The sequence below is a fragment of the Podarcis melisellensis genome (genome assembly GCF_964234715.1).
Source record: "Podarcis melisellensis genome assembly, chromosome: 6".
Lineage (NCBI taxonomy): Eukaryota > Metazoa > Chordata > Lepidosauria > Squamata > Lacertidae > Podarcis > Podarcis melisellensis.
The window spans coordinates 88,528,385-88,554,544 of NC_138538.1; the positions used below are offsets into that span (position 1 = coordinate 88,528,385).

Consider the following 26,160-nt stretch of genomic DNA (forward strand, 5'->3'; position numbering starts at 1 on the left):
CTTAACTGTTCTTCCTATGTCAAGCTAATGAATACTTTTTCAGTTCCAGACTCATTATCCAGTTCAACAAACACTTTTTAACATATTAAAATCTATTCAAAGCACTCCATACACATGGTAACAGCTTTATAAAGGCAAGTCAGATATTCTTATAAGACAGATGATGGCAGGGATGCTGAGGTCTGAATGCTCAGTAATCAGCTACTGCACAGCAACAGGAAGGACAGAAGAAATTATCTTTTTTTAAAAAAAAGACTGGCATGCAGTAATACGAAGTAGAGAAGTCAGAGTTTACACTGTTTACTATAGTATTCCAACATAATTAAGTCATGTGAAGTGAAAGCATTTGCAAAGCTTCAAACGATCAAGTTCAACGTGAAGTTATTTTATCCATTATTCAATTTCATTAAAATAAAACAAGACCCCCACCTTACGAAGGGTAGAAATTACTTATAAGGCATGCTTACAATAAACAGAGTTTTGGTTGGCCCATCATGCTGAGAGATGTTCCTAATCATCTTCATCAATAATGGGTCCTTGAATTTCAGTGCTCTCTTCATCAGCATCTTCAGTCCATTTCCTGAAAAGAAACAACCCAAATGAAAGGGGAGGGAGAAATGTATGAACCAATTGATTATAACATTTTGTATACAACATTAACAAAGAGACCATCCAATCTGTTTACATTGTACATGATGCCTACTCTGGTTATGTAGCACAAACAACATCACATCATGGTAGGGGCTTGCTATATAACTAGTCAACAAAGGGTAGTATGCAATGCTAGTCCTATACAGAGCAGACCTACTGAGCTGTCCATTTATGGCAAAGGTGGTAGTCTTGACTAGATTGCTCTCCTGTGAGCTGCTATCAGTGATAGCATGTTTTGTTGTTCATTTTCTTAATGTTGCGGGGGGGGGGGGGAGAGACTCTTTTAAAAAAGAAAGAAAAAAGACTGGCTTAGTAATTTGGTAGAAAACTTCCCTTCATTCATTCGTTATTGAGATTTACTGGTATATCTCATCCTTCTTCCTAGGGTTGCAGGGCAGATGACAACAATCATCTTATACACAAAATATATTATGCATTTTTTTAATCTTATAAACTACATATTTATATATACGGAATACTACATCTTTCTAAGGAAGACTTATAATGGATTCTGCATAGGAAAGTCTTATTTTGCCAGTCTTTTGAGATTTTCAAGTGTCAAAAAGTATGCAGACAGGGCTAATCTGGTAGACATTGTATACCCGGACTTCCAAAATGCTTTTGACAGAATCTACTAACTAAAGCTGTTGAATAAACTTAGCAGTCATGGGGTATGAGAACAGGTTCTGTTGCATATCTGAAACATGGAACAAGAAGGTAGACATAAGCTGGCTGCTCCTTCAACTAAGGGAAGTAAGGTGCTTTAAAGATCTGTATTGGAACTGGTTCAGTTTCTAAATCAAGTCAGGGTTGAGCCAATCCTGATTCATGACATTATTCATAGTTAAGCAGTTCCTCTGCCATAGTGGAATACTCACCTTCACAAATGAGTTGTACATTTCTCTTGTTAGCTGCCAGGTTAATGCAAAAGGAAATGAGCTCGAGGTCAACACGTTCATCAGGGCACTCAAACAACATCTTCATTAACTATCAACACATAAATGTCAAGCAACTGCATTAGCAGCAATAAAAATGAACCCATCTCTTACATGAAACCCACATGATAGGCGAACTAATGCCAGTCTACTGGAAGAAGCAAAGATCACCAGAGTCGAAGCAATGATTCTTCAACCTCAACTTTGTTAGATGGTCATGTTGTTCAGACTTAAAAATGTGCCCAATCAGCACAAACGGCATTTTAGCAGCGTTACAATTCCAGTTTACATAAATATTTCCTTTAGGAGTTCCAGTGCTCGGATCCTTTCTGCTTCCCAATCCTAAGGGATCAAAAATGTATTTGCCCTTTTGTCTTCCAGTATGAGGGCTAGAGTATTTTTCCCTCCAGGAAGAAATGGAAACAGCACAGTTCTGTAGAATGTCATCAGTTAGATTGCTAAAGTGGGTTCTGGCTCCGTAATTATATTATGGCCTCTCGGTGATGAGGTTAAACCTGGTTTAACTAACACATATATTTTACAAGATAAATTGTCATCCATAATACGCTCCTAATGAGATCATTCAGGCTGCGACTCATTGATTAATATGGATAATTAAGGGCTTTTGCAAAGATACATAAAAGGAGGGTTTTTAATCTTCCCAGCCAAATGACTGATTTTATCTTTATCAAAATGCCTTAAAGATAACCCACTCTCTAAAATTTAACTGACCTTCCGTCTGCTGCCAAATACTGTTGTTTCTTTCTGTACAAAGTGACAAAAAATATTTATTTATCTCCCACCTGCCCTCCAAGGAGCTCAGGCAATGTACAAACTTGTACATTATTCTATTGTATGCTTATAACAACTCTGTAAGATAGTTAAGCCGACTGGCCCAAAGTCAACCAATGAACTTCATGGCTGAGCAGGGTTTGAACCCTGGTCTTCTAGGTCCTAGTCCAACACTATACCACCCTACCTCTCCATCTCCTTGGTGAAACCTTTGGTTCATGTTCGCATTCTACTGCAACTTTCTCTACCCTAGCCTTTCATTGTCACATCTCCACCCTCTTACCTTGATCCAGAATTTTACCACAAGAAACATTCACATCTCTCAAGAGTTCACATTGTGTGACACTCTTTAAGATTTCTACGCTAGCTTCAATCCAGTCTCCTATCTGTTATAGGAATTCTAAGGTCTCAAATATAGAATAAACATTGATAATTGCACAAGGTAAATACACAAACATATACTTTATAACCCACATGTCTAAAATAGTACAGAAGAGCAACCCAAAAGCCATCTTGGTTCTTCTAAAGACTCTCAATATTTCCTCTGCCTCTTTAATCTCCCTTGCCTGAGAAAATGCAGGCAGATAGCAGTCAGAGGGAGTTCCTGAAGGGATTCCTCTCCTATATCAATGAACCTTCCTGTTATTGATCACTATTTGCCCAGATGCTCTGCACTGAGGGATGTCTGACTGGCATCCCAATTGTCTTATCAAATGCTAATGTTTTGTATAAACTGTGTCTGGAGCTATGTTGTTTTGTTGTTGTTTAGTCGTGTCCGACTCTTCGTGACCCCATGGACCAGAGCACGCCAGGCAGGCAGGTTGGTCAACCTCATGTTGGTAGCTTTGAGAACACTGTCCCACCACCTCGTCCTCTGCCATCCCCTTCTCCTTGTGCCCTCCATCTTTCCCAGCATCAGGGTCTTTTCAAGGGAGTCTTCTCTTCTCATGAGGTGGCCAAAGTATTGGAGCCTCAGTTTCAGGATCTGTCCTTCCAATGAGCACTCAAGGCTGATTTCCTTAAGAATCTGGAACTATGTAAAACTTGCTAAATCCTCAGGAATATCGCACCTTGGCCTGCCTGAGACACAGTAACCCCACCTTATGTGTGATGTAATTTCTGACGGTTCGTAGAGGGGATGCAAAAACCCTTAAAAGAGATGTTTTTATTGGTTCTGGGTCTCTCTTGCCTCCTTGCAAGGAGGGGAGGGAACTCTGTTGCAACAGAAAAACTAAGATCAGCCTTGCTTTCACTGCATCCTGCCTCCATCCATTCCTCTCTGACGGAACATGGACTTAGGGGACTCAGCTGGGCAGCAAAGGCCAACCACCCCTATTTTTTATATCAAATTCAACACTTATATTTTGTTTTTACCTCTGGCATCCTCAGTAGCCCTGTCCCCCCTCCCCTTTTGCCCCTGCAGGTCTGCCATCCTCAACTGCTGGTAGGACTTTGGAACACCCATGGGAACAGATCCAAACCATATATTAAGGCACATTCAATGCACACTGAAATGCACACATAGCTCCCCCCCCCCCACCCAACAATGTAGTTTTTATGGGATGGGAATTGCAGCTCTGGACGGGGAGACTACAGTTCCCAAGATTTGGTTGGGGGTGGGTGTCACATGCTTTGAATGTATGGTACAGACCTGCCCTCAAGTCTTTTCTTCCTTACTATTCCACATGCCCAGAATACTCCTTTAATGTTCAGTATGCCTAGAAGTCTCTTAGAGTACAACACCTTATGATTTTTATTTTATTTTATTTTAAGCATTTATATAGACTGTTTTTCAGCTACACAATTGCCAGAGCAGTTTTAATAATTGTGAGCTTGTACTGAGGCAATGAAGAGAAAGATAATGTAATAAAGAACTGCAACAGAAGAGAGTTTAAGAAGTCAGAAAAACCTTTCTGTAGCAGCAAATTTCACAGTTTAACAACATACTGTGTGAAAGAGGACTTCCTTTTACCTGTCCTGATGCTTGGTTTTCATATCAAGAATGGGGAATGCTACAGAGCAGGAATTAAGCATCTGCAAAGGATGTATCTGAAGAAGTGTGCATGCACACGAAAGCTTATACCTAAAACTACTCAGTTGGTCTCTAAGGTACTACTTTATAATTTTTAAATTCCCCTGGAAGGATTCTTTTAAAGACTTTCTTAGATCATATAACTTTTTTGATGACTTGATTCTTTTAAGGGAGGTTTTAGGTTTCTAAAAAAAGTTTTTTTTAACTATCTTTTTAAAGAATTGTTTTAACTTATTTTGACCTACTTGAATCTGCAAAGGACTTAATCTAAAAATGCTAAAGGGGATTCTCCAACTAAGTCATATGCAGTGCAGGCCCATTGAATTAAATGATTTCACCTGTAGTTTGTCTGTAAATTATCTATTGTATTTAGAAGATAAAATTGTCCTCTCTTAATTAAATGAAAAATGAATTGAAGTTAAAGTGTGCTGCCAGCGCTGAACTGCATTCCTGCAGAAAGGGAGGGAAGTCCTGTAATTTTATCTAAACGAGTTCAAGTTTTTAGAATAATCCTTTGGTACAAGCTCCATGTTTCCCATTATGTCTTCATTTAATTTGATTGCTACTCATGCCACTTCAAAGGGGAGTGTAATTGCTGCCAAATAGGAAATATTAAAATTAAATTTGTTCTGCTTTTACTATGTCCATTGTCATCTTTTCTTCATTTAGCAGGAAAGCAGTAAAAGGGCTGCAGCGTGTGCAACGAAGAGGCAGTAGTTTTCAATCAGACAAGTCCCATATTGAGTATCAGATACCACAGCCCAGGACTAAAATCACTGTGTCTAGACTCTCTGGCACCTGACTTCACTTATTTACCAGTGACCAGAGGCCAACCCCCACAGCTTTCCGTTCATACACCTCAGTCCAGCCCTCTCCCTCTCCCCGGCTCAAACATCTTTGAATGATTATGCCAGAACTGCATGCCTCAAGAATCTCTCTTGACTGGCTACTCCCTCACTCTTAATGTTTGAAGTAATGCTCTGGTTTCTGAACTTCAGCAGATAATGGTGGACAAAAGCAAAGGGGGCTGTCAAGAGAGAATGTTTACCAGCATTAAGCTAAAAAGAAGCTTGCAGATCAAAGAGAGGCCCAACTGACAACTGTGATGGAAAAACATGTGGATAAGTAAGCTGCAGAGGAGTTTGCATACTGCTCTGTGGAAGAATATTGAATATCACGATGACATCACAGTACAACCATGCCCTTTGATTGGCCAGGCTATTACCTATAAATGCTTTCATAAACATCTGGATGGCATTTGCACCTATTTAAATAAAGCATGCACTGCTGGGGTCTAAACAAGAATGGACTGTTAATGCTCACTTTTAACTCTTACTACAATAGCACCCATTAACTCGGGCAAGGCATGAGAGCCTTCCAGTGATATTGCATTCCTTTCAGCCACTAAAAATGGTTTTAAAAAAGATAGCAACCCAATGAACCTACAGGTTGCAAACCGAAAACCCACAGAAGCGTCTAACTCACAAAAGTGAGTTGATTTGCAGTCCATGTAGCACTTTTGTATAACCTCCAGTTACAAGCCTGAGAATTCAAATTTATTCTTTTAAGACGTAAGTTCTCACAGCTGCATATGTATTTGGATGCCAAAAGACTAGCAGGATTACAAACAAATAGAACAGTAATCACAACTCTTTATTGCCCTAGAAAAATGCTGATTATGCAGACTTAACTTTTTAAAATTGAACGTAACCAGTTCGGAATATAAAGGTAAGCAGTATTTCTGTAGTGACAAACAGTATAAAATCAGACTACTGAAGGCTCATCAGGAACTCATCAAGGCTGTTTGCTACCAGCTTTATCATTTGTCATGTCAAACCACTGGCGAGTGCAGCAAGAACCGACCTAGATATAACTGGAGTCTAAGTAGGTTATGGGGTGTTTAATATCAATTTCAACATAGACAAAAGGCGCTCCAGAAAGCAGGACTCAAAGCATTAGGTCCAATTTACAGGGGAAAGGATGTGGACTTTGGGAGAGTCAACATATCAAAATAAACTTATGAAGGAGATAAAAGAAGTCTAAGTTAGGTGAACCCAGTTTGAAATACCATAAATATTCCTTTTTTAGTAAAGTTACTAATGAATGGACTGAACCAAGGAGAGTAACCTGTTACCAGTGATCAGTGAAAGCTCAAAAGTATAGAGATCCAAAACTACATAAATTGCCTGAAAACAACAGAAAATCCCAAGACCATACAAGAAAGATAGATTTCAAAACCTTCCTGCTCACTGAGATTTTTCTGAAGCAGCAGCAGCTTTTTGGAGTTACAATTTCTAAAAATGATCATGAGCAGCACTGCAACAAAACAGAGGCGAATTATTTGCCTGCCAAATCAATGGGCAAATCCTATTGCCTAGAAGAAAAATGGGTGGTTACCCCCCAAAAAGCCATTGAAGAGCATTAGCAAGGGGGAAAATATTGTCACTTTTACTGTAATGTCCTTATGAATTCTGCTACAAGGAAACTGAGGATTAATCCAGTATGGGTGAAATGGCCATTTGAAAAGAAGACACACCTACCTGAGGAATGCAGTCTGTGTATGCAAACATCGATTTAAAGCGATCATCCATGCTTATATGGTAGAGAATACACATGGCCACTTGCTTATAATTTTCATTGGCTACGGAAAAAGAAATGGACAAAAAGGATAACCTAGATTAATTCATGATGTTTGAATTGGCATTATTGCACATTTAACCAGGTTTTTAAAGACTTTTCAAAGTTTGCCATTTGAGAGACAAGCATTTGTACTATTCTACTGTTACTGCCCTTTAAAAATAAGAAAGGAACAAAGAAAACATTTTGAAGTAAATGCAACACCAGGCAGAATCAAAGCAAGAACCATTTTGGATACACCTTGATAGACACTGAGCCAATTGTTGTGTCTCCTGATTTATTCTTCATGCCCCCAAGTATTTCTCTCTTAGTATTGGGTTCTAATACTTCAGGATGTCAGGCGACCAAGTCTCTTCACTCCCACTGTTCCCCTGTCTTTGCCATTTCCTGCCCGTCCCAACCCTTTCAACTCAGTAAGCTAAGGATAAGCTTAGTGTTACGGAGCTGCCATTTATCATGGGAATTCTAACAGTTGATTCTGAAGGTTCAACAAAGAACTGGGAGATGAAGGCTATTAGAGTAGAGGTAGGCAGCTCGCGCCATATCAAAGATCTAATAAAAAATATATTTAGCACAGTCTAGCTGCAATATATTCTGGATTTTTCCTATGGAAATCAATGGAATTGAAAAGTACTTAATTTTAGATTAATCATGCCCACTGTGTTCTGAAGAGAGCATTGCTCTGTTATAGGGGCAATTAACAATATGCACACCCCTTTTACCAATATTCATACCCCTTTTATGCATACCATTTAAAGAAAATTTCCTTAGTACTGTAACGGTTCTGTGGTGAAGAGAAAGAGGGAACTGGCAAGAGAATCTGTAAAGATCCTATTGCAAGTCCAATCTAAGTTCAAAGTGCTTAGAAATGTACACTCACTCCTTCCACCCAATCATGTGGCAAATCCTTCTCTTGTTCCGCCCCCAGTAAAAAAAATAAAAAATAAAGCAGGGGGATGATATTGCACATAGCAATATAGCTTAGTATAAGCATCAACACATTCCTCCTGCAAACCTAGTGTGAAAAGGAGGCTATTTCAGTTGTACAGCCTACATCTTTGCTCACTCTAGACCATGTCCCAGAACTTGAGGAATACACACACCCTGCCATTCCTGTTGCAGGTCTGTGTCCTCTAATATAAATCATGGGCACGTTCCATATAACAGTCCAATGTTAGCATGGGAAGAGCAAGAAAGGAGTTATGGGACTGGTAGCTCTTTGGTTTGTTATGCAGTTGGTCAAGTAGACCAAGACATTATGGGTGGTCAGCACTCATTTTGTACTAACAGTGTTCAGAGATTATGAATAACTGTCACAGCAAGTTCTATCACAAGGAGTTTTGATGTCATTGTGCATCTGCTAATTATTTGCCCTATGAGTGGATAAAGTTGGAAGGCAGATAGGCAAAGGGAAGGGAGAAGCACAGCACACCAGATTGACCCAATTTAAGCGCAAGATTACATGATGTTTCATAGGGAAAGTCGTAACAAGGCAACAATTCAGATATAAACACAAATGCCAATTCTATGCAAGGATTTTAAAAGACAAGGATAAAAATAGTCATATGATGCCTTGCAGAGAGACAAACTGTTTTAAAACAACAGCATTTAATGGCCAATGGTGGGTTGGCCAAACGCTTAAGGACAGCTCTAGAAACTAACAGCCTGGACATTATGTATTATGGTAATAAGGTTAAATAATGATGAGCTCACTGGCTAATAAACTGGGTGGTCAGAAATACTTTGAATTTATTCCCACAGGAATTTATCATTGATTAATCAAATCATTATTCCAAAGTGTTATTCAATTGTCCTTTGCATTTATACTACCATTCCAGAACACTTGGTCATTCCCAGCTGAAGGCTGTTAATGCTCAGCAACCCAGTCATTAGCAGCAATAACTGGTTTTTCTGTGGAAATTATTGCCATTATAAAATATACTCAGTGGTTTATAGAAATAATACCGTTAAATTTGCAGCTGCAGTTCATCTGGAACAGCTGGGGTGGAAAAATATTGTGTCCCTTGGGCTGTTTTCACAACAAGTTTTCAACAAATTAAAAGCTCCAACTACACATATGATGAATCCAAAGTTCAAAATTATTTTAAGCTTTTGAACATTAAGCAAGCCATGTAGCAGCAATTATAGACCAAAACTACTCCATTCTGCTCATTAGTACACAAATCCTAACCATGCTAGGGCTGCAATGCAACACTGAGGTTTAATCCTCTCTCTACATTTTGTGACTTGTACGCCCTACTCATTAGAACCAATCTGACGCATCTGCGCTAAAGAATATGTGCACACCACTACATGAAACCCCAACATATATGCCTTCCTTTGCAATATACCCTGTACCCTATTGAGCTTATTTTTCCACTTTTTGTTTTGTTTCCCACATGTAATAATTTTTAGATTAACAGGGGAATTCCGCAAAAAACTGTCACACGGGCCAAGAGGCAATATGGCAGAAGTCCTACTATGCCGATGGAACACGAAATATGCTGCCACCATGGCAGATAGGCCAATGGAAAACTTCATCAGTGTAGCAGTTCTGCTGGCAAATGTATGCCATTGAAAACACCTAAAAGTGGGACAGGGTGGGAAACAACACAGGGAGGCACACAAATATGCTGTACCCCTCCAGACCATGAGCACATCCCTGTCAATGGGGCAACTTTACACCAGCCCTGAAACTGAGACAAGGAACTTCCCTCTCACTGACTGCATGACAAAGCATAAGATATGGTGGAATTAACCAGCAGAATTTTGTACCAGCTGAAGTTTCTGAACCGTCTTCAGAAGTAGCCCTATGTATAATGTGTTGCAGTAATCCAGCCTAGCGGTTACCAGAGCCAATAAAACAGAAGTTAAGCTATCCCTGTCCAAATAAGGGGCGCAGCTGGGCCACCAGCAGAAGCTGATGGAAGGCACTCTACAACACTGAGGCCACCTGAGCCTCAAGCGACACCAAGAGATCCAGGAGTACACACAATCTGCATACCTGCTCCTTCGGGGGCAATTGTAATCCCATCGAGAGCAGGCAACCTCTCATCCATCACCCCACTAACAGTGCCTAGGTCAGGCATAAGCAAACTCGGCCCTCCAGATGTTTTGGGACTACAACTCCCATGATCCCTAGCTAGGAGGACCAGTGGTCAGGGATGATGGGAACTGTAGTCTCGCAAACATCTGGAGGGCCGAGTGTGCCTTTGCCTGGCCTAGGACTTACCTGGATTGCGTTTCAGTTTGTTGGCTCTCGTCCTCATTACTGAGGTAAGACCATGGTCCCGTTCATCCCTGCCTCACCTGCAGCTGTAAAGAAGTAGAGCTGTGTGTCATCACTCCAGATAACCTCACACAGTGGTTTCATGTAGATGTTAAACAGCACAGGGAATAAAATTAAACCCCGAGGAACTCCACACTGAAGGCTCCATGGCGCCCTAAGCATCACCCTCTGGAAATGACCATCCAAGTAGCATTTGGACCCTGCAATATGGGTGAGCTTCCCTTCAAAAACAGGCAAATCTGCACTTTGTAATCCCACCCACCCTTGAATGACGTAATCTAGCACTGTTTAGACTTCAGTGCAAACATAGCCTAGGGAACTAGGATCTCTTCTTCCATAGAGCCTTCTATCTAGACAACTCTAGACCTACATGGATTATGGTGGCAACGTATTTTTCCAAGACATGCATGCTGCAAATAGCACAAAACCCACCTTCTGAATAAATCTCTGAATAATTACTGTTTTCCCAAGACCAATCCCTTTCATTCTTAATATGATTCAGCTAGTTACTGCTAGAAAGAAAAGGACACCTTAGGCAATGTTCACACACAAAATATTGAAACCAGCTGTGGCAGGACTGCCATAGGAATAAAGGTTTCCTCATTTAATTGGGAAAACAGGAGGAAGCATAACATTTTACTACCATGAATAACTTCAAGCAATCCTGATAAGAGACTTTGCTGTGCTCTCAGGGCAGGACATGTGCTTTCTGTTACGATCTGCCACATCTAACCCCAATTGTTTGCTCACTTAATCGGGTTGGAAAATGTATGTTTCTTTATAGGATAAATTAGGCTTATTAAAATTAGAACAACATTGCTGTAGCCAATAAGAAGGTCCTTTCTCAAACAAATGTGTGAAACTGCATATTAAATTCATTATGAAAAGGCCAAGCCAGGGCATAAAGGAAAAGTTGGTTTAAAACTTCTTGGAAATAAACGTTCATAAAAATAATGGAACCTTTATTAAAAAAGAAAAGAAAAAAGACCATAGCTCCGGTAGACAAAGAAGGCATACAACTTTTTAAAAGCTGAAGATAAAACTGAACACAATAGAAGCATATAATACCACAAGACACGTGTAAAGACATAAAAACAAAGTTTATTTGCAGTTGTTTTTGACTATCAATTAAACTTTGTGAACAGGTTAAGCTTGAAGGGCAGATGGGCAACCTGGGAAAGTAGCCCAACTAGGAGAAGCAAAACTCTGGTCCTAAACCACCACAGCCTTGCGGCTACACTCATACATGAGAAAGGCTTCGGTTGTAAACCCCACGGAAAAATGCCTTGCAATACATCTTTGGAAGAACAAAAGGTTCAGGAGTAAACCCTACACAAATCTGCAGTGGAGTCCCTAAGGCTGTTGGATAGTGTCTTGTATGCCTCCTTCAGGCAACTCCTGCCGCCAAGATGGTGCCAAATGTATTGCTTTCCTTTTCTTTGGACCACAACAGCAAGGCAGGGGCGTGTTTTGGGCAGCCCAGGACCTCTATACACACTACCCAGGTCTGCATCTAAGAGGTCACTTCAGTGTTGCAAATACAGCAAAAGCACAGGAGGCAGCAGTTACAAGTTATAAGCACAACCTGATATGCCCAAACAGATATTTAGCACTTCAGCACTCCATGAACCTGTTTAAAGTGGTACCTCAGGTTACATACGCTTCAGGTTACAGACTCCGCTAACCCAGAAATAGTGCTTCAGGTTAAGAACTTTGCTTCAGGATGAGAATAGAAATCATGCTCCGGCGGCGCGGCAGCAGCAGGAGGCCCCATTAGCTAAAGCGGTGCTTCAGGTTAAGAACAATTTCAGGTTAAGTACGGACCTCCGGAACGAATTAAGTACTTAACCCGAGGTACCACTGTATCTCCAGATATCAATATGATCATCTGTTTCGAGGTTCTAAATCACCATTTATTAAGGAAAGAAATTGCAATACTTTCCTTCGGAGAAATCAGAAGTAGCAAACAGGTTTTGAAGACCAGGCCTTTTTCGGAAGGGGGTTTAGAAAATCAAGACAGTCAAAGTTAAGGCCATTCAATTATGCCACAAATGTGAAACTAAGAAGGTGAGGTGGAGAATCATTTTGAAGTGGGATTGTACAAACATTTTCTCCTTCATTTTTTTTACCAACAGCAGCACCCCTCATAGAACTGACTTAGGAGAAAGAACAAGGTATTGCAGTCAAAAGAAGGTTAAAAAGCATTTACTAACTTAAAAAAGCATCTTGGTTAACATAGTTTTACAATGCCCCAATTTTGATGAACAATTCACTTTATAGGCAGATGGCTCGAGTGACTTCAGAGACAGGCCTTATTACACTATATTTGTCAAGAAAATAATTTCCTAGGGAATGAAAAGCTGGATCTTGACCCATCAAAGAAGTGTTTCAGTTGAATGCATCTCAAACTTTGTATGAGAAACCGGGTTAGCAAAAACAGAACTCCACAGCACCATCTGGTGTCATAGTTTTAGAATGCATAAAAGACACATACAAAGCGCTTTTTCTTTGCCAGTGCTGCTGAGTCCAAAGGTAAAGAATGAATGCCTGCCAATTAAGGGACCATAGCAGCAATGGGGAAACTCAGGCCTGTAGGGCTAATTAGGCCTCGTAGGGGTCCTAATTTGGCTGGAAGGCCATTTCTTCCAAGCCACACCCACCTGCCCTAAACCCAACAGGCAGGCAATGATGCAGGAACTGATAGGTGGACAACCCTCACTCACCTGTTAAAATGACCCACAGGGGTTGGGGGAGATCAGGATCCAGTCCACTGGCCAGCTCCCTAACCCTGGATTATAACACCACTCAAGCATAATTTATCTGGGCCCAGCACTAACTTACAAGAATCAATTCATTCTGCCACAATCCTCTTTATGTTCTGAAAGGTTGTCAAGAAAAGCCTTCGTGTCCTTTCAAAAGATGGATTGGTTCACTTAGATTGCTACAGTTCCTTTTGTTTAAGCTTCCGATGACTATCAGGCCACCCGATTCATATAACTAGAGAGCAACCCATTAGCTCCCCCTACTATCTTGACGGTCCAGTGCTTTCCCCCCCCCGGGGATACTCAAAGGTACGCAGTACCGGCACCTTCTTTCCCAAATGTTAAAAGTGTGGCACTTACTAGAACAACTTCATGGTGAGTACGGGCACAATTTTTCTATATAAAAAAGGCACCATGCAAAAATCAAGAAACAAGAATGCAAAAATCCACCCCAAGTGTCTGTCTCTGTAGTATCCACAAGTGTGCTTCAAGCACACTGAGATCCCAACCTACTTTTTTCAGGCAGACCGACAGCTATTCCTCTTATTTTCAAACCAACACAAAGCAGGGTCATGCCAGGATTACAAAAGAATTATGTGGAAATATTTCGCTGCTCACATCTCTCTGGACAAGGCTAAATGGAAACAGGCTCCCAAGGCTTGGGTTTTCGGCTGTTAAGGGAATAAAAAGCCATCTCTGTAGGATTTGCCTTGCCCGGCTTCAGAATAGCCTGCGCAAAATTTGCAGCCAACAAAATAAAAGTATAGCTAACTGACAGAACTGACTGACGGAAAGCAAGCTGGGTTCTGGAGACAAACAGGTTCATGGAGTGCCAACATGTTAAATATTTGTGTGGGCATATCAGCAGAAGTCTTTTGAGAACCTGTGAAGTGGGGAGGCAGCTGGAAGTGGGGAGGCAGAAAAAGGACCTGCCTTTCCTTCCACTCTGCAGTTTTAATCTGAAATCTTCGGCACAGTACTGCACCCAGAGCTCAGAAACTGCTTGTGATAGTGAAATTCCTTGTCACAAAATGCGCCTAGAACAATGGGAGTTTTGAACACTGATTGAGAATATCCAGAATCTAATTTTGCAGATATATCATGTTTAATACTACATCTAGAAGTGGTCCTCAACTTCATTTATTAATCATTACATAGAAGAAATAATTTCCAAGTGTGGACCTAATTCAAGCTGGCTTGTTACAGAGATATATGAATGAACTACAGTTTAGAGAGATACTTGTCTAAATTGAAGTGTGAATTTCTCTTAAAAAATACATTTTTGAATGCATGTTTCACCAATATACACATTTTTGCAAGCAATTTCTTCCAACCTAATGCATTTTTGTTTGTCATTTTCATGAATGTATGCATTTTTATACACATTATTTTGTGTTCTAATTTTTTTATGCTGTGAACTTCTCTGCGATCTTTGGATGAAGGGCAGTATACAATTTTTAATAACAACAACAATAATAAATGTGTTTTTCTACAGATTGTTTGGTTGAAAAACATTATATAAAAATCAGAGAAGTGCAAATTTTAGAGGCTAGCTGTGTTCAAAAAGTGCATTTTAGTTTGCTGCTCATTAAAAGGCAAACAAAACCAAATTTCTTCCCATTCCCCACATCATATTTTCATTTTCCCCCTACCTTGAGAGCTTTAACTCAAATATTACCTTGAACTATGCTTGCTATATTCTAAAACAGCTTCATTTAAAGGGGCATGTTAGAGAATTGGTAATAATTAGGAGATCAGTAGCAAAAATATGTATTTTTCCAGAAAATATTTCACTAAGAAAATGCTTTCAGTAGCTCTAAGGTTAAAGTGAGTAGTGGAAAAAGACTGAAACCTACCCAACAATGCAGTGAGTTTTGGAAGAAGCCCAACTTGTACCATTTTATTTCTCAAGCCTGTGTCAAATGAAAGGTTCAGTAAAAGTCGAAGAGTAATGTTCAGCAAGTCTTCATGTTCACATGGTACCATTTTAACCAGTTTGTCAACAATATCCATTTCAACCTGTGTTAGAAGCATAGGAAAGTAAGAATTCTGAAAGCCTTCTTGCAAAGATTTCATAAAATGGAACAACAGTTAAAAGGTTAAGGCTTCCAAAGCATTTTCTCCTGAAATACAGTAATTTTTATTTTTCTAAAAAGAGGTCTGCTGAAGTTTCCTCATGAACAACTTCTGGCTGAAGGTTACCAAAACATAAACAATACTTAAGTCAAAGTTCAGCAATGCTTAGCATCTGGAAAGAGAACCTGTTCAAGTGAAACTACAGGCTCAGAACTTTAGGAATGCAATTAAAGAATTAGTAAAAACTGGGGTGGAGGAGTGAGATGAAACAATTAACTATATGAAACTATAACTACCAAGACACTGTGTATTCTAGGCAGCAAAATGTTACCCTTTAACAGATGTATGAAGGTCATGTTCAACTGCATATCATTTTAAATGCCAGAACGATTTAATTAATTCATTTTAAAAGCTATATTCCAAAGACTTATGAGCAGTATCATATCCCGATATCATGTTTTCTGCACAGAGGACAGAGCAAAGAGAGACATTTGATCATGACTGGCAGTAAACAAGATTCCTCTCCTCAGCAACATTTCTCTGATACATGTCAAGACTCTCTAGTTTTATGCAAAAGCATACCTATTTCTTTAATCTAAGAAGCAAAACGGAAAGAAAACAATCAGAATGTTTTTGTCATCCCTTTTTAAATCAATAGAAGTCATAGAAGGGTACAGGCAAGAACTCAGTAACTGAATTCAAGGCATCTGCTGCAGAATTTTAAACATAGTAATATCAAGATCAGAGTGATGCAAAAAACCCAAAGAGTTTAAGCACGATGTCTCCTTCAACTCCAGTTGTGGATATTTTTGGTGCAGTATTTTTTATCTAGGTGGAAAGAATGTGGCAGGGTGGGCGTCGAAAGGGTGTCTAGACGGTGCTCCCCATTAGGTGTGTGGGGCGCCGGAACTTAACCCCCATAAAAGAGGGGAGTTGCCTTTATTTAACTGCTGAAATAAATGATCGGAGTTGCAGTCAAACAACATCTGAAGGGCTATAGTCTCCCTATTGCTGGTCTTGAATAACCTAATAAAAAGGGACCCCTGACCATTAGGTCCAGTCGTGACCGACTTTGGGGTTGCACACTCATCTCACTCTATAGGCCAAGGGAGCTGGCGTTTGTCCGCAGACAGCTTCTGGGTCATGACTAAGCCACTTCTGGCAAACCAGAGCAGCACACGGAAACGCCGTTTACCTTCCCACCGGAGCGGTCCCTGTTTATCTACTTGCACTTTGACGTGCTTTCAAACTGCTAGGTTGGCAGGAGCAGGGACCGAGCAACAGGAGCTCACCCCGTCACGGGGATTCGAACCGCCAACCTTCTGATTGGCAAGTCCTAGGCTCTGTGATTTAACCCACAGCGCCACCCGTGTCCCTCTGAATAACCTAATATATTCAGCTAAAAGGCATGCCTGCATACACCAAGTCAGCCATTTGTCCGTTGATCCCATAGAAATCTACTGTGATTGGCCATAGCATTTCAACATATCAGACAGAGACCTTTCCAAGCCCTGGAGTTGTGAGGGACTCCTCTACATGAAAGACATGCACACTTCCAGTGAGCTTTTATCTTTCCCTGTGTGAGGTACATGAAGGTGCAAGTTCCCAGATACTTAGGCATTGTAAACTAATTGATCTAACGCCATACCAATTCAAGCAAACTGCAAATGCAGACCTAGGTACAAATGGAGAACAGGAAAGCAATGATGTTGCCTTTTGTTGATTAGCTTTCCATAGACAACTAACATGGTTTCAGCAAAATGCTAGAAGATTTACCATATCATTTTTGTTTTCCATGAAGATGCTGAGTTTCTTCAGAAATGACACAACCAGTATCAGCAGCTCAAAGTTATCCCGGTCCAGAGCTTTCACCAACATGTGGACAATGTTTTTGTTCCTCATCTTCAGCTCAGTACGAGTATCCTCCGCAAGGTTCAACAGCAGGTAAAGGGCAACTGGAACATTTGGGGGTGGGGTGGGGGGGAGAAATCACAATACTGAGGAACAAAAATTGTAGCGCTCATTCATTTCTAAGAATGTGAAATATTTCCAAGGATTTTGGATACTGCAAACATCTCCTGTGTATGAGTCAGTGAAATGAGAGCCACTTAAGCATAGTGTGTCCTCTTTGATGCTTAAGTGATTTCAACAACGAAAAGCTAGAAATAAGCTACTGTATATATTTTAAGTGTTTTAGTTTACTGGGAAAATGTAGCTTGGTCTTTTAAAAATAAACTCAAATATTTACACCAATTATCACAACAATATTAAACATGGCTTGGCTCCTACCTAGGGTTGCCATATTCCCAAAAGTGAAAATCCGGACAAAGTTGTTGACCTTTCCCACCCCCCAGGGCACCACCTTTGTCTTTACAGAATCATCAGTGGACCATATATAAGCAGCAAAGATGGACTAGCACACTTCTTGAGTGGTTGCTCAGAACTGTTTCCCTGGAGGTTCCAGAGGCAGAGAAACGCCTTTCAGTTGAGCTGGAATTTGATGGTTAGTCTTAAAGTTAAATGGGCTCTCTTTCTATACCTGCTACCTACAGTAAGACTTCTGGATAAAGGAAAACATTTCAAATAAATTAAAGGAGAAGGTTTAAGTTCATTCCACCATAAGCGTAAATAATAATAAGCTATACCCGGGCAGTATTATTTGTTACACATCCCACTGAAATCAATGGACTCTACAACTCATAATGAAAGGCAAATTCTATTCTCCAGTTGAATTATATGAATGAACAAAGCGTTAAGAGATTTCATACACTATTGACCTGTAGTCTTATCTAGACTTCAACCAAGTGCCACAAAAGATTATACATGCTTCCAAATTGTGTAATAACATCCAACCATATTTAGGCATTGTGCCCAGGGAAGGTCACTTAGGTATTACTAACACAGTGGTTTGACTGTGCCAACAATATTTAGAAGAATATCGGGGTTCACATTTTCCTGTACTATTAATATCCATGATCTAGTATCAAATTTCCATAGAAAGTTTTATCTGTTCAATATATTCTATTCTTAAACAAATGCTAGAAATTTCTCATTTTCTGATGGTCACTAGCTGATACCTAGTTCATGTTGGTAGTGTGCTAGGACCTTAGCTCTATGCAGGCCTCATGTAACCTGAAAGCAGGGGGCTTTTCTCAACAGATGAATTTGTAAGTAGAAATAATTGGCTGTTTAACAAAATTCATAGACTGTTTAATGAAAAAGTATATTAAGCAGTTACCTATGAAAGTCTAAAATGTTTATTTTAAAAATCAATAAAATAATCAAACTTTAAAAATAAATAAAAGTAATTTATTTATAACAAATATTTACATACTGCTATTTCCTTTAAAAAAAATCAAAGCGGTTTATAATAATACATTTATTTATTAAAAAACAACAACTAGCTATTGCAGAAAGATGTGTCCTTAGTTGCCTGCATAGGCCTGTGGAATAGAAAAGTTTTCAGCAGGCATTTACATTTTCAACAAAAAGTGCCTGCGGAACCTCTACTGCAGGCATCCCCAACCTTCATCCCCCCCCCGATGTTTTGGACTACAATTCCCATCATCCCTGACCACTGGTCCTGCTAGCTAGGGATCATGGGAGTTGTAGGCCAAACATCTGGAGGGCCGCAGGTTGGGGGCGCCTGCTCTACTGGGTCAATGACACAGCTGTTTTTTGTTGTTAGCTCATGGGCCTCACCAACTCTAGGAACAACCAATGACACTCCAATAACAAAGTAACAAGTCTGGGTAAGCTTGCTGAAATGAAAATGTTTTTAACAGGTGTAAAAAAACCAAAAACAGTTCAGCAAAGGTGCCCACCTGCTATTAATAGCTGCAAAACCAAAATAAGCTTCGCTGAAATAGCAGTTCTGAGTAGCCCAAATAGCTTCAGTGTTAAAAGGACATCAACAACCTTGGAGTCCTTGTCAACCATTTCCCTTAAGAACGGAGAAAGTAACTACTACATTAGGAATTTGTACCTCGAAGGAGCTGCTCTTGCTTGACAACAAGCCCCTGGTACTTTTTAAAGGTTTTTTCATATTCTTTTTTCAGGGTCTGATTATCAGGATCTTCATCAAGTGAACATTGGGAGTTAAGAATATGCTCAACACATCAGGGGGGAAAAAAAAGAACAGAAACTCTTCAGTCATGAGTACAAGCAGTCTGATGCAATTCAAAGCTAGGATCTGACAACTTCTATAAGTAAAGCAATCAGATTAAAGGTAAAGGTAAAGGGACCCCTGTCCATTAGGTCCAGTCGTGACCGACTCTGGGGTTGCGGCGCTCATCTCGCTTTATTGGCCGAGGGAGCCGGCGTACAGCTTCCGGGTCATGTGGCCAGCATGACTAAGCCGCTTCTGGCGAACCAGAGCAGCGCACAGAAGCGCCATTTACCTTCCCGCCAGAGTGGTACCTATTTATCTACTTGCACTTTGACGTGCTTTCGAACTGCTAGGTTGGCAGGAGTAGGGACCGAGCAACGGGAGCTTACCCCGTCGCGGGGATTTGAACTGCCGACCTTCTGATCGGCAAGTCCTAGGCTCTGTGGTTTAACCCACAGCGCCACCCATGTCCCAAAGCAATCAGATTATTCTAAGGCAATTTGCTGTCCCATCCCTATAATGAACAGTGAGCTCATCCCATCTGTGTGCATCCTTATGTAGTCAAAATGACACTATCCAGTCTTAAAGAGAAGTAATACCTGGCCTGCAGAACTTTAGGGTAGGAACCCTAAGAGGGGACCCTAAAATACTCCAATGGAGACTGAGTGTGCTTAGTGAACACACAATAATGACTGGATTTTTTAAGGGAAGGTGGTTGATTGGCTGGAACTCTGAACAGGAGCACTAAATGCTACAATAATGTGTTGCAGTCCCACTTGTCTACTACAGATAACAAAGCTAAGGTGAAGGCTAAGATAAAATTACAGAAAGGATATCGGCTTTCTTCTTCTTCGTGAGTTCTTCCTGCCACAGCTCATGCCTCTTCAATTCATGATCAATGATGTTCATGCAGAGAGCCCCAATCTTGTAGTGTGTGATAAGTCCATGAAACTGAGAAAAACTACATTATGAAAAATACCAATAAAAAAAATCAGACCAGGGTGATTGGCTTTGAAACAAAACTTCTATTGCCAGTCTAACACACACAAAAACAGATCAGTGATGTTGCAATGACAGAGAGGTTCAACTCTGTGCTTCAGCATCCTCATTTAAAATATATATATTAAATTTTCAGAATACATTCATATACATTATAAATTATGTGACATACCTTGAGAAGCAGAAGAAAATATAAATGATATTAGTAGCAAGTTCTACACTTTGTTTCCAGTCCTCTCGTAGAACTCTGGCCAAAGCACCCAGTGCAGTTTCTAAAGAAGGGGGAGAGTATGATCAGTCTCGGCTGCGGATTACACTGCATCAGGAAGCAAACATTCTTGCCCCGTAAGACCATCTGAAACATGCACTTAGCCACAAAATATATCCTGCCATGTTACTTTAGAGTTGCCTCTTCAATTCATGATCCCTCTAGAACTTGCTTTACAATATCCTATCTAGGCACACTAAAATGGCAAGCAAGTTTGCGTTAGGTTCAGAAAGCAGGAATGAGAACCAACCTCTAACTTAGATTACTGCAATGTGTTATATATCAAGGCTGCCTCTGAAGACAGCTCAGAAACTTCAGTGAGTGCAGAATTCAGCAGCCAGATTGCTCAGCTGGGCAAGGTGGTTTGAGCATATTGCACCGATCTTGGCCTGACTGCACCGGCTACCAATTAGTTTCTGGGCCCAATTCAAAGTGCTAGTTTTGACCTATAAAGCCTGAAATGGCTCAGGACCTCAAGGACCGCCTCTCTCCATATGAACCTAGCTGCAACCTGAGATCATCCTCTGAGGCCCTTCTTCGTGTGCCTCCTCCAGAAGAGGTCTTTTCCACAGTGGCTCCTCATTTGTGGAATGCTCTCCCTAGGGAGGTTCGCATGGCGCTTTCATTATACACCTTTAGGTACCAGGTGAAGACGTTCCTCTTTAACCTTGCCTTTGGCTGACTGACATCCAATGCCCTTTTAAATGTGTTGTGGAAGGGGACATTACAGGGTTGTCTTTGTTCTTATGTATTTTGTGTAATTTTATGTTGTGAATTGTCCTGAGATCTATGGGTATTAGGGCGCTATAAAAATTTAATAAATATTTTTTTAAAAAATTAAAAATGATAAAGATGAAAAATAGCAAGGAGCAAAGATGGAGAGGTATAAAGAATAGGAGCCAGAAATCAAAGCAAAAGACGCCAACACTAGAACAAGACAGTCAGTGTCTAAAGAGCTTCCACTTCAGTTTCTCACTGCTAGAAGTTAGAATTCTGGGTCTCAAGGGATCATAGTTTAGCAAACCAGTGGCTGAAAAATTCCTGGTTCAAGAAACTGTGAGGCAGAGTGATGCATATGCATATTTAAAAATAAGTAATTAAGATAAACCTAACAAACATGCACAAAGACCACTAAGTCTAACCAGGGCGGAGAGGGTGAAATGGCTGCTGAGTGATACTGAGGACTCTGTGACTTATAAGGTGTCTGTCTATGCCCTAGCAGCTAGGAACAGTGCTGTTTTTCTTAAAAAATGTTTAGGGGTACTCTCATTTTCCTACTCATATTGAAATACTGCCCCTCAATGAGGCCAAACTTAGATTCACAAAATGTTCAGGGGTATGCGTCCCCCAGAAAAAAGCACAGGCTAGGAAGATTAGGAAGAAAGAACTGAATAAGCCAGTGGTCAATTGCAAAGGGGACTCTGAGGACTAATTTGCATATTTTTTTGAGAATTACTTTTTATTCTGTGCAATAAGAAGTTTTGGTGGATTTGATCATGGTTTTACTACATATGTATGCTGTTCTGGTTTTTGTTTTCCTTCTCTGGATGATGCCAGGGCCTTTGGCTGGTACTTATCTGAAAAGCTTAAATGAAAATCTGACTACTAAGCCTGCTCCATTTACTGAGGCAAAATTCCCTTCACAAGCTGAAAGTTAGAAATAAGACTAAAATTACCATTAAGCAGAAGTTCTTCCAGATTATCAGGATTTCTGGCCAGCTGCAGAATGAGTGCAGAGCCACGCACTTTATCAGGAATATCTTCATAAAGTAGTTCAATGTATTCGTCCATGTCATTGATATTGGCTACTTCATCAATCTGAAAATATCAAGCAGAGAAAAAGGAAAATACTGCAGACACGCCAGGAAACAAATTGCAAGTACTTATATTCATTTCTTATTTTTCATACAAGTAGTCCCACTGAATTTAAAGGATAATTCGTATAAGTAGCTAGTGAGGAATGAAATCTTGTCTAAACAGGTTTGAAATGAGACACAGAGATAAGTATGATTGAAAACTTCAGGGGTGGGGAAGATAGCCATTATGAACATGAATGTGCTACCCAAATTAATCATTTTATTTTGTAAAGTGTCAGTTTACGTATCATTAAACACAGCAGTTAAGCAGCATAAAATTATATCAAACATTGTTTGAATTTTTTAAAACAACAACAACAAAGTGCACTACAGAATCACAGAATCGTAGAATTGGAAGGGACCCCAAGGGTCATCTAGTCTAACCCCCTGCAATGCAGGAATTTCAAGTAAAGCATCCATGACAAATGGCCATCCAACCTCAGCTTAAAACCCCTTCAAGGAAGGAATTCACCATTTTGCAATTTTACAAAATGGTTATGAAGTACATTATTATCATGTACTACTACTGCATCTTTCAGTAATTTTTAAACTTCGTCTAGAATAGAAGAATTCATTCCAAACAAGTCAATGAGATGACAGAAAAGTTTAACTATACAGTATTTAAAACCCGCTAACTTTAACAATGCCTACCTCCATTCCTTCAAAAGGTGGTGGATCTTTTGGCTTATTGGATTTTTCCTTCTTTTCTATGGAAAGAAAACAGAGTCATAGCAATAAAGGCTCCTTTAACATTCTCGCTTTATTTTAAACCGTCTCTTTATGTTCAGCTCAAAAATGGATCTGGAGGAGAACTGAAAAGTGCTGGGTCAGTGGCACTCATACATGCCAAACGCCTATGCATTCTTGGGGAAGTTCCATTGAAATCCACAGTTTACTGATTTCTAGGACGGTAGACGTATTTTCAGGTCAGGGTATCAGTCTAGTCCATTATCACAGATTGCCACTTAGGTTACACACAAAAGAAAAGAGCACACAAACTGCTTCTCTGGGCACACCTAAGGGGACACTATCCCTCTTAGCAGCAGCTCATCGCAACCTAAAGAATGTCATTCCAGAGGAGCAGCTGCCATTAGAAAGGCAAAACCACTAGAATGCCTATATTATGCAAAACCAATTGAAAATGAATGAATGATGAAGCCCCTTGGGGCGAAACAGGGGAACATCCAGGAATTCTTGTCTCGTCTGCCTGTGCCAGCATCTACCAGTGCCAGTTTCTTATGTCTACCAACCTTATCATCATCATTAGACACTTAGAAAACTTTTCCATGTTACTCTCCATCACATAGAAATATACAAGAGAAGATGAAAAAATGAATATACTACAGGACTGACAAAATAGGAATTGCATTTTGTACATACCGGACTTGGTGTTTAACCAAATAAGCCACATTTTAATATGTTATGTCACAATGCTGATTTTGACATTATGAGAAACTGTATTTAATTTTGAGAAGTAGTTTCTAGTAAATAACTTTACAATTGCTATTATTTGTCATTAGAAAGGCAGCATGGGTGTAGCCAGGATTTTTGTTAGTGGGGGCCATTGCTGAGCTTGGGAATCATGGGTAAAATACTCTGTAAATAGGACATTGCAGGGGGCTATAATTTTATGCAACCTTTTAGGATCCCAACCTTAAGGACTTTCCTTCTACCTTCCCTCTTCACCCCCCCCCCCAAAAAAAACACTGATCAGAGTTGATTGAAAGCATCATGCGGCATCTTTCTCTATCTCACTAAATGCACATTTGGGAAAGAATTTTCAACAACAAAAATGCCAGTGATATTGCTTGATTAAAGAAAAAGTATTCATATTTTAGTGTTCTTCTACTTGGCTGGTTATGTTTTCCCCAGAAAGTTGTTTATCTGGTGGAAAGAGAGGCTGCCTTCACCACTGCTCTTCTCCCCTCAATAAACAGGTAAAAGTGAGAGGTGCCTACACCACAGATTGTTTCAAAGTCTGCATTTAATCTTGTTTTGCCCACCTTTTGCCGATGAGGTGTCCCTGCGGTTCTGCAGGTAATACAGCAACTGTTCTACCTCTGCTAGTTTGGAGGGGTGAATAAGCTTGCATTCCTCCACCACCTTCCGAGCCAGGGAAGAAATGTCTGTGTTCGCATTGAGACTCTTCAATCGGATGCTGTAAAATATAATCCAAGATTTTTCACTCTTAACTGATGCAGATCTCATATACAGGTGACTCCCCACTTACGTGGGGGTTGCATCCTGTGGGGAGCCCACTGCAGTACATACAGTTCCCCCCCCCCCAGCTGTTGAGCGGAGTAGCACAGCAGCAGCGAGAGCTCCCACATGCCATTTTGGAGCCCTTGGAGTCTTTTTTTCTGGACTTTTGGATCATTGGTGTCCTGTTTGGGCTCAGGGGAGGGTCTCCTAGTGAGCCACAAGGACTTTCCAGCTCATCCCTGCTATTTTGGGTTAGAATATTATGCTTTTTGGTTTTTCCTGAAATATTTGGCTTTTGAAAATCTTTTTGACACATATTATTATTATTATTAAATTTGTCTACCGCCCTTCATGCAAAGATTACAGGGTGGTTCACAACATTAAAATACAAAATGGGAACACAAAATACATAATAAAAATGAACAAAAGCCAAACCAAACCAAGAACGCTCCTCCCAATTTTTTATAAATTATGTAGAGTTGATATAGTTTACTATATGCTCAATCAAGTCTCAACTGATTTAGGTTATCGAAAATTTCCTGATTTAAACTTTTTGAAACTTTAAAAATGAAAAAAGCTAGACATCAAAGGTATTTTAACAAGAACTTTTGAATACTATAAACTTACATTTTTTGACACTCCTTTCGCTCTCCCAGCATAGGATCTCCCATCTCCCCAAGGATGGTAGCTTCCACTTCATAGTGAACAATAAGTGCCTTTTCTGATGGATGTACATCAATATTTCCCCCTTTTACCTTCCTGTTAAGTAAGAAAAATAACGTGTAGCAATTATGCTGGGTGATAAGAAAAACATATATTTGATACAATAAGTTCAACTTATATTTGACCCTCTTGACATCCAAAGGTCCTACCACCCTCCTTAGGCGGTCTCCTGCTACTATTGTATTTCTTTAAAGACTGGTTTGTTATTGGTCTTTTATGTTTTAAGCAATATGCTCCTAAAGTCCTTTTTTTTCTTTTTAGCATCCCTTATTGACTTGCTTGTATTTCTTTGGCAAAGTATATGTTCCTTTTGGTTCTCTTCATTTGGATAATACTTCTTGGCTTTGTCTCTCAGTACAAAGCCTTACTGTCATGTTTTGCACATGAAATGTGGGATACAACTAACTACTATTAAAACCATTTCTAAGGAAAAAGCCATAAGGAAAAACATCTGATCCCAGAACAATAAGAATGACAGAGCCAATTACCGCTTCCCATCACCAAAACAAGCAGATACAATTCTCCTTTTCAGGTAAATAGAATTTTTTGTTACCTACACAGAACTTTTAGTGCAAAATGTACTTTAGACTGTTTTGTTTACTCTTGGAATAGTCAGCTGCGGCAGTTTCTACTATTCCCATTTTGACAAATGGAGAGCTAGCAAATGCAGATGTTTCTAGGAAAGCAGTATCTACCAGGTCCAGGCCATATTTGCATCATTCATCATCCCTGAGCTCCACTGACGTGCTCCAGTGTGTCATCTAGCCCAACACATTTCAGTTGCTACAACAGGCAGAAAAAGCACTGTGGTCCACCAAAAACCTTAGCAA

The 26,160-nt window shown here is 40.0% G+C and overlaps 1 protein-coding gene and 1 long non-coding RNA gene across 3 annotated transcripts in view; both read right to left on the bottom strand.

Moving 5' to 3' along the window:
* KIFAP3 (kinesin associated protein 3) overlaps positions 1-26,160 on the bottom strand; it is a 68,922-nt gene that overhangs the window by 37,001 nt on the left and 5,761 nt on the right. For both annotated transcript variants that reach the window (XM_081914844.1, XM_081914843.1), the window contains exons 2-13: positions 25,235-25,366; positions 24,409-24,563; positions 23,057-23,112; positions 22,226-22,367; positions 20,454-20,553; positions 20,119-20,243; positions 19,160-19,258; positions 16,951-17,129; positions 14,955-15,117; positions 6,951-7,051; positions 1,530-1,638; positions 468-580 (exon numbers count right to left, since the gene is read on the bottom strand). In XM_081914844.1, the coding sequence (XP_081770970.1) occupies positions 468-580; positions 1,530-1,638; positions 6,951-7,051; positions 14,955-15,117; positions 16,951-17,129; positions 19,160-19,258; positions 20,119-20,243; positions 20,454-20,553; positions 22,226-22,367; positions 23,057-23,112; positions 24,409-24,563; positions 25,235-25,366 (1,474 nt within the window). The remainder of the gene's footprint in view (positions 1-467; positions 581-1,529; positions 1,639-6,950; positions 7,052-14,954; positions 15,118-16,950; positions 17,130-19,159; positions 19,259-20,118; positions 20,244-20,453; positions 20,554-22,225; positions 22,368-23,056; positions 23,113-24,408; positions 24,564-25,234; positions 25,367-26,160) is intronic.
* Positions 11,418-13,328, bottom strand: LOC309371667. The gene is made up of 2 exons (XR_014169249.1): positions 12,195-13,328; positions 11,418-11,966 (listed from the first exon to the last, which is right to left on the bottom strand). It is a non-coding gene; the product is annotated as an uncharacterized lncRNA (long non-coding RNA).